At 41.7% G+C, this 12454-nt stretch overlaps 1 protein-coding gene across 1 annotated transcript in view; it reads left to right on the top strand.

The window, feature by feature from the left end:
- ush2a (Usher syndrome 2A (autosomal recessive, mild)) overlaps window positions 1-12454 on the top strand; it is a 224186-nt gene that overhangs the window by 50087 nt on the left and 161645 nt on the right. The window contains exons 12-16 of the mRNA XM_053632826.1: window positions 3062-3709; window positions 6697-6880; window positions 10064-10227; window positions 10766-10924; window positions 11591-12088. Of these exons, the coding sequence (XP_053488801.1) occupies window positions 3062-3709; window positions 6697-6880; window positions 10064-10227; window positions 10766-10924; window positions 11591-12088 (1653 nt within the window). The remainder of the gene's footprint in view (window positions 1-3061; window positions 3710-6696; window positions 6881-10063; window positions 10228-10765; window positions 10925-11590; window positions 12089-12454) is intronic.

The following is a 12454-nucleotide window of genomic DNA, read 5'->3' as shown; positions in this document are numbered from 1 at the left end:
TCAAATAAGTGCCGTGCATATATTTTTTTTTTAACCTGATACAATATGAATCCATGTAGTCCTTTTCTTTTTTTTTCAGAACTTCCATGTGAGATGTAATTCTTTTGTGGCCAGTTATTTTTACATTTCTTTTTTTTCCCCCACTGCTTCTTTTCTTGGGCTTTTTTAAAAAAAAAAAATTATTTATTTTTCTCTTAGTGAAATTAAGTGTTCTGCCCGAGGTGGGTCATTCATCATTGGTTAAGGGTCTCACTTAATGATGTCATTTCCCTGCCACACCACCCCCAGTCCTCCACCACTACATATGATATTTCCTATTTTTATTAGTTTCCTCTGGTGTTATGATCCATGGCGCATTTATTTCTGCTCTTTCTTGAACTGGTTTAGTAAAAATAATATGCACGTATCTGCACTCACAACCAGAGTATTATGAATATGCATTATGGCTGTATGTAATCATATAAGGCTGGTTAGTTTTTTAATACGAGAAGATTTTCACGCCTGCACTCACTGGCAGTTTAACAAAAAAGCTTCGATTTTAACTGACACCACAGAGTGTAATGTTGTAGGAGTAACAGTAGGGGAGTTACGATTTGAAATGTTTACAATAACTATAACTATGGGTGTAACAATCAGATGATTTGGATTGTTGCAGCCATTTGAAAGGCAATCATAAATCAATTAGTACTGATTATCAATAATGCGTACTGATGTGGGAAATGTTTTTATATATTTTACATCAGCGAAGTGATTTCCCCATAACTCTAAAAATAGACTTTCTCTACGTCATTCATTCATTCGTGCCTTCATGAAGTAACAGTAGGCCTACGTCACGTATTGATCGGAGGCTGCTGAATCAAATCATATCGTATCGTAGCAGATTTAGTGGTATTGTCAAATATCGCAATATCACTGTCACCCATGAGGATAACGTGGTGTAATAATATAATAATATCGAGGTTATCAAGACATCACAGTATTAGTCAGACATTTAAAAACAAACAACTGTGAAACAAAGTGGTGAAGATAAAGGAAACATTTATTATGAAATCTTTGTACAGAGTCTCTTTGCAGATGGATGTTTATGCATATATTTACATAGACATACAGGTGGAGCCACCCCTGAGATACACACACACACACACACACACACACACACACACACACACACACATATATATATATATATATATATATATATATATATATATATATATATATATATATATATATATATATATATAACGAAAATCATAAGGAAATTTTGCGCAAGTTGTGCATGATCATTCCAAGTATCTACCTGTGCTAGGTTACCTAAACTCCCCAGAAAAGTCACTAATTCATCAACACATTGTCTATATTTTACTAATCTACATTAATACTTAATACTTGACTTCGGTTTGGTTTCTGCAAGAGATAAAAAAAAAAAAAGACTTCCTAAAATGTCTTTAAACTGAAGAAAAGGTGCAAAACTCTTCTCCCACAGGATAAAAAAAAATCTCTTACATCATCTGTATTTATCATTTTATCATTATAAGAAGAAATGCTGTAAGGAAAACTGCCACACTGAGTTAAAAAAGTCAAATATGAGGTTACGGTTCAATCATTAATTAATGCTGCTTGGCGGAAGTTTGTACGGACGAGTTCAGAGCTGATGACTTGTACCATATGTTGAAGTGGTTTTGGTTGAAAAATGGGCAGTATGAGAAACCTCCTTTTGTTTTTTTGCACCATCAATAACAAGAATTAAATTTATCTTTACTGAAAGAAAATTAAAAACTGAACAGATAACATGCCTCTTAAATCTTATCTGCTGTCTGCTGTAGGCGTCACATTCAACACATTTTGGTTATTGACACACCCCCTACTCGTGAAATTCGAAAATGACAATAGGTTGTTGTGACGATCATGTGATCACGGCAATGTGGGGGCGTTCAAGTGTGCTCACCTTGTAAATTCAACAGGACTTGAAGGCACCATAGCAGTGACGACCCTTAATCGTAACAACTTAATCGTTAAATACAGCTTGAAAAATGTTATTTAGATTATGGAGAAACACTACAAATGAAATTAATTAGTCCCTCCCGGATTTCGTGATTTTGCGATTGCGGAAATGAATAATATTCGGAGGAACTCGCAATTTTTGAACATGAATGATTTGGGCCTAGACGTGTGACATTGTGTGACCTCATCACAACACGCATTCAGCCAAAGTGCATCGAACATGAGTGAAGCTAAAATAAATAAAGTCTCATTTACCAACAAACACTGTGAAAGACCATGCAAAACAATTTCGTGCAATTGCAATTTTGCCAATTCGAGTAGTTTTCCATAAAAAAAAAAGCACAAGAAAACTCAGAAGTCGCATCACAAATAAAAAAAAGAAGCAAAATCAAGCAATTTTGGCAGCAACAATCACACAAAAATGCTCCTGAAAAAAGAAATCCTGTACGGACTGATTAACTATATTTTGTAGTGTTTCTACCTACAAAACCTGAGAAATAAAACCTGAGGAAAAAAATATGGTAAATGGTCTGCACTTACATAGCGCTTTTATCCACAGCGCTTTACACTGGTTCTCATTCACCCATTCACACACACACTCATACACCAATGGTAGCAGAGCTGCCATGCAAGGCACTAACTTGCCGTCGGGAGCAACTTGGGGTTCAGTGTCTTGCCCAAGGACACTTCGGTATGTAGAGTCACGTGGGCCGGGACTCGAACCCCAACCCTATGATTAGTGGACAACCCGCTCTACCACCTCAGCCACAGCTGCCCTATGCTATTTGTTTTTAATTTGAAATATTCCATAAGTCTAGTTTATCTGCATAGATTTTCTGCATTTGGTTTACATCAAAGGCGCATACAAAAGCAGTTCAAGCAGTTTATTTTCTGATGGTGGGGTTGTTGTTGCCTGTTGTAATGGCAGTATTGTGTAAAATGTACACTTTAAGTTGTTTTTTAGTGCACATGGGATACTGTAATCTAAGACTTGGAGTTATCTTAGTAGTGATCCTTAGCATTCTTTGAAAAACTCTTCCTCCTGTTCTGTTTCCAGGGCTTACGTGTGACCGCTGTAACTACGGCTTCAAGTTTCTTGACCACACCAATCCTGATGGCTGTGAGCCGTGTGGTTGCAATCCGGACGGATCTCTCCACCAGTTTTGTAACCCTTTTTCTGGCCAGTGTGAATGCAAGAATGGTATCCAGGGCCTCCTCTGTGACACCTGCCCTCCTGGCACCTACGGCCCGAGGATGAATGGGGTCTGCATGTCCTGCAACTGCAGCGCTGCTGGAATCATCTCGAGCTCAGTGTGTCACCCTGTAACAGGTCAGTGTGTGTGCCGGCCACATGTGGAGGGCCGTCGGTGTGACTCGTGCCGTGATGGCTGGTACAAACTGGGCCTTGATGACTCTCAGGGCTGCCAGCCATGTCACTGTGATCCCAGGGGCACCGTGGAAGGATCAGCTTTGTGTGATAAGGAAACCGGGCAGTGCGAGTGCAAGAACGGCGTGGACGGTCTTCGCTGTAACCGTTGTTCTGCACATATGTATAACCTGAGCTTGGGTAATGACACACACGCATGCCAGCCATGCAACTGCGACCTTGTTGGCACCGTGGCTGGAACGGTGTGCGATCCTGACAGTGGGCAATGTGTGTGTGCGCCCACCCATCATGCACAGGACTGTAGCACTTGTAAGCCAGGTGAGTGTTTGCAGTAATCTGCTATGAAGTTGATAGAGAAATTAATAATAGCAATGTTGCTACTAATCACTGAAATTTCGTTTTGGTTTTCTAGAACAAAATAAAAGCATGAAACGTGTGCAGGTGTCTGTATATATGTGTGTGTGTGTGTGTGTGTGTGTGTGTGTGAGAGCTTTTAATTATTTTGAGCTGTTGATCATGCCAGTGCTTTCATTTCTGCTATTGTTTAGCAGAATAAATAGCTATTGTGTAGCAGATCGCTGCTCTTTGCATTTATTCTTGGCTCCATGTAGCATTTTGCTCATATATTTATTACCCTATGTTGTCCCCAAGAGTAGCATATGTTTCAGTAGTCAGTGATATTGGTTGATATTGGAAGTGGGCCTCCTAGAGCCAGTTCTGTTAGTAGCGTTTGAATGCCATTCCTGAAATGAAGAATTAGAAGTACCTCTGGAGGCTTAGTGAGTTTGGTCTCTACTTTCGGCACATTTGGGGAAATATCCATCCTACTGTAGTTGGGGTGCACTGCCCGCAGCTAAGGCAGTTCAATTTCTTTAGAATAAACCCTAGCAACTGGTCCAGTTGTATTTGTAGTGAACATAAACTGCCACTGTTTACTGTAAAGTCAAACATGCATGCACTGCGAACAGTGTTTACTCAGAAATCTCCATTATTTACGTTCTAAAATGAATAAATCCTTTGCAGAACGGACTATCTTGGAATTTTCAACCTCAACGTCATTTTCAAAATGTGAAACTTACATAAAATAATATCGAAATTACCCGTAGGACGTACTTCTGAAAATTTTCACCTTGTCTAGAATTCACAGCAGAGCCATGGCATATTGACTCGCACCACTGTAGAACATGTGTGGCTCGCATCTCACAGGGCTAAAACACTGATTAAAATGTATTCCTGTCTGCTGCGCTTGATAAAAATCTCATTTTTAATGTTTTTAATGTAATTCTGCGATTGACTCCAAATCCTAAAATGTGTCATCCAGTGTAAAGAGCGCCAAATCTGTTGTAAATATCGAAAATTGTTGAGGGAGGACAAAGACAAGCGAGATTGCGAGCAAGAAGTTTGTGGACGGTCCTGACCTGTCCATCACACCCGTATATGCTTTTTGATCATGCCATTCCAGAGTTAGTCCCCGTTATCCTATTATAATAATCTCCACTCTTCTGGGAAGGCTTTCCATTAGATTTTGGAGCGTGGCTGTGGGGATTTGTGCTCCTTCAGCCGCAAGAGCATTAGTGAGGTCCGGCACTGATGTCGGACTAGGAGGCCTGGGGTTCAGTCAGCGTTACAATTCATCCCAAAGGTGTTGGGTGTGGTCGAGGTCTGGGCTCTGTGCAAACCATGTCTTCATGGACCTTTGTACGATAGGGCATTGTCACACTGGAACATCCTATACAATTGTGTGCTCCAAACTTTGTGGCAACTGTTTGCAGAAGGCTCACATATGGATGTGATGGTCAGGTGTCCACAGACTTTTGGCTATATAGTGTACATTGTTAGCATTGTTCTTCTTAGATCTCTTTTTTTACTACTATTGAACTAGTTGACTTGTTGCCTTCTCCATAGTAAAAAAAAAATTGTGTAATACACTAGGACTCACAAAGAAATAGACAATACATTTACACACATACAAACTGATGACCAAATGGAAACATTCCATTAAAGCAAATGTAAATAAAAAACTACTTTCCCATTATAGTCTTGTGCATTCACACATAAAGTGCATTTTTTTAACCATCAGCTTGCTCTTCTTTATTGTCTACCTTGCTGTTTTTCTAATGCCCCAACTAATCGACATCCCCACCAGTTAATGTACTAGAAAAACCAACCAGTCTATAAAACGGCCATTTATATATCCATCCATCCATCCATCCATCTTCTACCGCTTACTCTTTCTTCAGGGTTGTGGGGGAACCTGGAGCCAATCCCAGGGAGCATCGGGCACAAGGCGGGGTACACCCTGGACAGGGTGCCAGTCCATCGCAGGGCACAATCACATACACACTCACACGCCCATTCATACACTATGGACACTTTGGACATGCCAATCAGCCTACCATGCATGTCTTTGGACTGGGGGAGGAAACCGGAGTACCCGGAGGAAACCCCCGCAGCACGGGGAGAACATGCAAACTCCGCACACACATGGCCCCGGCGGGAATCGAACCCCGGACCCTGGAGGTGTGAGGCGAACGTGCTAATAAGCGACCGTGCACCCCCCATTTATTTATTTATTTATTTATTTATTAAACACTAAAGTAATTATATTATACACTAAATATAATAAATGTTATCACTTAATAGCATACAGTTGAATAATTTCTGTTAGCCGTTCTGTTTCCTAGAAATATCCTGTTCTACCTTTAAAGCCTAGGTTATTAAAGCTAATCAGTAGAATAGATAATGATCATATGTTAAAAAAATGAATAGGCTTAGCTTATGGCCCTTCACAGAGCACATCATGGAACCTCTATGCAGTAACCAGACAAGGATGTACGGTTACTCCTTCTTCACCCACACCACCTGATGAAATAGTGCAGGGTGTACCCAGTTTTCTGCCGAGCCTTCCGGTCCACCCAGCACATAAAGCATGTGCACCGAGAGTGGTGCTGGCAGGAGTAAAATTGAAAGCGCTGAGAGAGAGGGGGAGATCCATCTACAAGAGCTGATGACTCTGTTTGGGCCCTCCCCCTCCCCGGCCCTGTGTGTCACGGCTCCATTCACTCGTATTTCACCCGTGGGTTGCGGAGCAGGCTGTGATTGAAACATCTCAAACCTGCTGGTCCTTCCAGTCTGAATGATGCCCTTGAGTTTCACTGTCTTTCTTTCTTCTCTTGAAAGTAGAACAGGATCCTTTTGCTCTTGCTAAGATATCCATACGGTCCCGGTGTGGCAAACTATGAATAAAGGCTTATGTATCTCATTTGAAATCAGGAAATCATTTGAATTTGTTTTTATTATTGCAGGTTACTTCCATTCTGACAAGCCGCATGGTCCGTGTGAGGCCTGCGACTGTCACCCAGTGGGAGCAGTTGGACAAGTGTGTGCTGCAGACACAGGCCAGTGCGTGTGCGCTAATTCGTCCCTAGCTGGCCGCAAGTGTGACCGATGCCAGGAGCTTTACTTTGGTTTTAACCCCATCATGGGCAGGTTAGTTGTACACTGTAACTATCTACCCCAACAACAAGATGAAAATAGTCCAGTTGAGGCCAAACGTTTACATACACCTAAGCTAAAGATATTCAAAGTCAGGTTTTCACAATTCCACTCATTTCATGTTGCAAGTCTGCCAAAAGCATCTACTTTGTTTATATTAGAGGTCATTTTAAAATCAATTAGAGACAGATTTGGAAAATTCAGGAATTGCTGTAATGACTTATAGAAGCTTCTGATTGGCCTATTGTCATAATTAGGACTTAACTGGGAGTTAACACCTGTGGCTGTATTCAAGGGCCAGTGCCTTTTTTGCAATTGAAACCATGGTTCGATATGAAAGATTGAACTGAATATCAAGACAACAACAAGGCAAGTGGTGAAGGAGTGGTAGGTATGAAAGTACATACATCGCCATGGCCTGAAAAGCTGTCGCTCAAGAAAGAAGTTCCTACTCCAGGACTCCAAGGCCTTTAATATAAAGAACACCATCCCAACTGTGAAGCATGGGGGTGGCAGTATCACATCGTGGGGGTGTTTTGCTGGAAAAGGGATATATTATGGTGCAAGTCATGAAATATTTGGCGTCATGAGGAAGAAGGTTTATCTAAACATACTGAAGCGAAACCCCAAAGCATCAGCCAGAATGTTAAAACTTGGTCGAAACTGGGTCTTCCAGCAGGACATGAATCTTAAGCATACAGTACATCCAAGTTGTAATAAAATGGCTTAAAGACAATAAAGTTGAAGTATTGGAGGAGCCATCATAAATCCGTGACCTGAATCCCATTGACAATTTGTGGAAAAGCATATCCAAGCATAGAATTGCATAAAATTGACTGAGTTACCCCAGTTCTGTTAGGAAGAATGGTCAAAAATACCAGCTGTGTACTGTGTACTGTGAGAAGATTGTGGAAGGCTATGTTTGAGTCGATGTTAAGTTTGAAGTTAAGCAGTTAAAAGGCCATGCCACCAATACTAACAAAGTGTATGTAAACATTTGACCTGCTGAAAATGTGATACAGTAAATAAAAGCTGGAGTAAACCTGTCTCTTAGATATTAATTAGAAATGACCTCTTATGGAAATAAAGTAGATACTCTAATTGACTTAAAACAGGTACGGTGTATAGTAATGTATGGTCAAGTCAAGTGTCAAGTGGCTTTTATTGTCATTTCAACCCTATACAGCTGGTACAGTACACGGTGAAACAACGGTTGCTGGCTCTGCACCAGTCCGTTAGCTGCTGCACCTCCTCTCTGTATGCTGACCCATTGTTCCTGCTGATGAGACCCACCATAGTCGTGAAGTTGTAAAATGTCTTTAGTCTAGGTGTATGTAAACTTTTGGCCTCAACTGTAGAAGCATCTAATTTGCCCCTCCTCCCTCCATGGATAGCACTGATGACTGACTCTTATATGTATAACCATGTCTTTCCACTTCGCTATTGAGCCAGTTAGCAGTTCGATGGCCTCCAGGTCCAGCCTATGTTCATAAAAGGTCAGATCAGTCATTACAGTAACCTGCCTCTAAATGATCACATGCTTTAATGCTCTCTGAACACTTGATTTGTCAGATACATCAATTAAGCAGTACATACATTGTGCATTATAGCCAGCTTAATTATATACACCTCAGCAACTCACCAGCTTGGGTATATGATTTACAATAAGACACAAAAGCAAAACCTTTCACGCTATGATGTTTTTTCTTTTTTTCTTTCTTTCTTTTTTTTTTTTTTAATTCAGCAGATTTATTTGATATTATTGGGTTTCCGCAACCACACCGCCCATGGGTACATTTGGTCAGGAGTCTTGTTTGAATGACCTTCGAGAAAGCTCCAAGGAGATATTTAACCTCGAGCCATGCTGAGCAAAGCAGAAAAAACTGTGGGAGCCACCATAAGCAGCTTCCACATTAGCATCATTTACCTTTCCTAAATAAAATCTAGGCTGTTTGGAAGCGCTGCAGGTCGACTGAATATTCATTGTGGTGAGATCTGAGTGCTGAAAATGTGTGTTATTTTGTACGTCAACAAAAAGGCCTACCAGACCTCACAAATTGCTAATCCATACGTGTCGTGACGGATCGCCCGGCTTGCTCTTACTCACAGTAGGGATGAAAAATGAACTATTTAAAATGATTACGGAGACGCTTGAATGACATCAGGAGGATCCACCAAATAAAGATTTCTTTATATAAATATTACAAACTCATTTATCCTACCTCCCTCAAAATCAATAAGGTTGTGCATCTTATTTTGTGGATATTATATTGCTCTGTCCAATGTGGTTTGTCTAATGGGGGTAGTTAAAAGGCCACAATATGGTTATGGAATATTTCCCATCACAGCAGATGACATAAGCTAGGATACCCAGAATGCAGTGGCTGGCTAATCATTTAACCTTGGAGGAAAACAGTTTGATTGCATTGGCAAGATCCATTTCTGCTCACAAACTAGGAATGTAATTTACCTGTTTATTCTAGTCGCCGCTGGAACTTGTTCAATCATGTTTAGTTTATGCAAAGCAAACTTTGCATGCCAAGTCTATTTTCAACAGCTGGCCCAAGCCCGAGCGGATACACTTTAGGGACACATTATTTTCCAATCGCAAGATATATCAGTGTCCAAAATTTCATACCACAAGCGAGTAGGACTTGGAAATATTGCTGAAAGTTGTTTTTATTGTGGTGGACTTATTTTATCACTTTTATCTGCGTGGATTAACAATCATTGAGAAGTTGTATCTCCTTGTGAAGAGTCAAGGTCGGACTACCCAGGAGACGTTTGAGAATTTGCGGCTCATTAAGAATCTTGGGCTTTTCTCAGCTGCATGTGAGAGTGTCAAGCTCTTGGCCCTCACGTCACCCTTCACCAGCTCCACTGGGGTTACACCCCTTCACACTCTACAACATCCTTCCTTTAAACTGTATGTGAGCATCTGTAAATGCCTCTTTTTAGTGTGTATGTGTGTAACCTTCTCATCTCATCTCATCTCATCCCATCCATGCCAGGTTGAGTGACTCTGTGTGAAAGCACAACTTTTCCACTGTGCAAATAAATCTGGCCTTAACTTTTGGTTACTGACTTGACATGTCAAACGCAGCAATACACGGTATGTAGCTGAGGTAATTATGTGTGCATGAGATCTTCCTTCTCTTGTGTCTACTCCGTGTCTAGGTGTGAGCAGTGTGGCTGCGATCCAGCAGGGAGTTTCAACGGCTCCTGCCATGCCGAGACAGGCCAGTGCCCGTGCAAGCTGTTCGTGACAGGCGAGAAATGTGAACTGTGTGTAGAAGGAGCGAGTCACATGGACCCTGCCAACCACTTGGGCTGCAGTAAAGGTCACAACTCAGAAAGCATTTTCATATGTTCCTCCATATGTCGTTATGGACTTCAGATTGCGCAGCACCATTCCAACTTTTTGTCCTTGGTTGTGTTTTACAGTAGCAGCACTTGTATGTGGTTTTCGCTCTGCAAACTCTGTAAACACTGACCTGTTTGCTGTCTTTCCTGACACGTGCATCTAGCCATCTTGTTTATAAGTTATATGTCTATATATTTAGCTGTGACACATTCTTTCATGCATTTTATAGCCCTAATGTCTCCATGGTCTTGAGGGGGGAAATGCCACGCTTAATGCCTCAGGCTTCCACCCCTACAAATCTGTTTTATTAAGTTAGTGCATTTTAAGTGCACTGCATGTTTGGCCCAGAAAGCTTCCCCTACCTTTTTACACACAGTCCATTTGTTGCATTTGTCGGCGGCAAGATCTTTAACCTTGCTGTTTTTTTCCTTGGCCGACGATGTTGGTATTTTTACACCGTGACCCTAAAGAACGTTACTCATCCTTATTTCTCTCTTCTCTCACCCACTGTTCAGAGCCCAGACAACAGCCTCCTCCGATGGGCATTGCACTCAACTCCAGCACTATTGAGCTGAGCTGGAATGCCCCAGATTCACCCAACAGCAACTCCCTCACCTACACCCTTCTCCGGAACCTGGAGCCAATCCATACCAGCTACAACCAGCTTCCATTCGGTTAGTCAATTCAGTTCAATATTCGTATCGTGCGTCTAACAATAGACGTTATCACAAACGTCGCAGCTTTACAGAAATCTGGATGTAGATTTAGATTTAGATCCCTAATGAGCGAGCCAGAGTTGACAATGGCAAGGGAAAAACTCCCTGAGACGACATGAGGAAGAAACCTAGAGAGGAACCAGACTCAAAAGGGAACCCATCCTTATAAATGGTTCGAATTCTACAAATGTATACTGTAAAGTCACACAGTACTGAGTGTGTTGAAAGGATGTTCAGCATTAGCATATTGTGAATATGTATAAGCATCTAATTAGGTACGTAATACAACATATTCCTACCCCTGTTCCCACACGGGTAGGAATATGACAGTTTTAACTTTGTCTGGATATTTAGCTGGTCCACACAAGGAAAGCTGCTTTCCTTTTGATTTTTTATTTTTTTTTTAAAGCTTCCTTTTGGTTGCTCAACTTAAGGTTAGAGTTAGGTTAAGGAAAAGGCATGGCATTAATTAGCTGCATTTAACAATTTGCCAATGGAAAGTACTCACAGGGATTGCTAAGACAAGTGTGTAGGGGTGGGGCAGATAAAGCTAAGTTATAAAATGTGTGTACATATTCAAAAACACTCTCAACGACATCCACACCATGTTTCTCTTCTATATAGGAATGATGCAATTCACAGATACTGCTCTGTCTCCCTACACCCTCTACACCTACCAGCTCATCACCAGCAATGTCCACGGCAACACCAGCAGCTCCAACATCACTCTACGCACTCTGTCCTCTGTCCCTGATCTCAGTGAATTGCAGCTGACCGTTGTGGGTCGGGCTAGCCCCACCAGCATTTCATTCAACTGGACAGAGCCTGTAAACACCCCGGGGCCCGTGGAGCACTACACTCTGAGTTCAGTGGAAGACCAGAGTGGAGAGGAGAACCTTCATTACCAGGGCCTGGGGTTTGAGGTCACAGTGGATGCCCTGCACCCCTTTACCCGTTACACCTTCAGCCTGCAGGCCTGCACCAATGGTGGTTGTGCTCGCACTGCCAATGTGACTGTGGTTACAGCACAGGTTTCACCGCAGCAGCAGCCAGCACCACGCGTGACCACACTTTCCCCAACACAGCTGCAAGTAGACTGGGAGCCGCCCGCCATGCCAAACGGTAAAGCAGGGGAGTATAGGAATGTTCAGTTCTAAGTTGATATGAGTAGATATTGCATAAATACGGATATAGATTTATAATTATATCTCTAAAGGAAAATCTTCATAATTGTAGCAGTAGATACAAATTTACAGCTATATTGTTACTTGACATCTCCACAGACCAAACTACTGGAACTACATTTACGGCATTTGGCAGACACCCTTATCCAGAGCGACTTACATTTATCTCACTTATACCACTGAGCAATTGAGGGGCAAGGGCCTTGCCCAAGGGCCCAACAGTGATAGCTTGACAGTGCTGGGGCTTGAACTCATGACCTTCTGATCAATAACCCAGAGCCTTTTACCACTGAGCCATCACTGC

This window comes from Ictalurus furcatus, chromosome 9, assembly GCF_023375685.1.
Source record: "Ictalurus furcatus strain D&B chromosome 9, Billie_1.0, whole genome shotgun sequence".
NCBI lineage: Eukaryota > Metazoa > Chordata > Actinopteri > Siluriformes > Ictaluridae > Ictalurus > Ictalurus furcatus.
The sequence above is the reverse complement of the archived record's forward strand: the minus strand, read 5'-3'. Positions and strand labels throughout refer to the sequence as shown.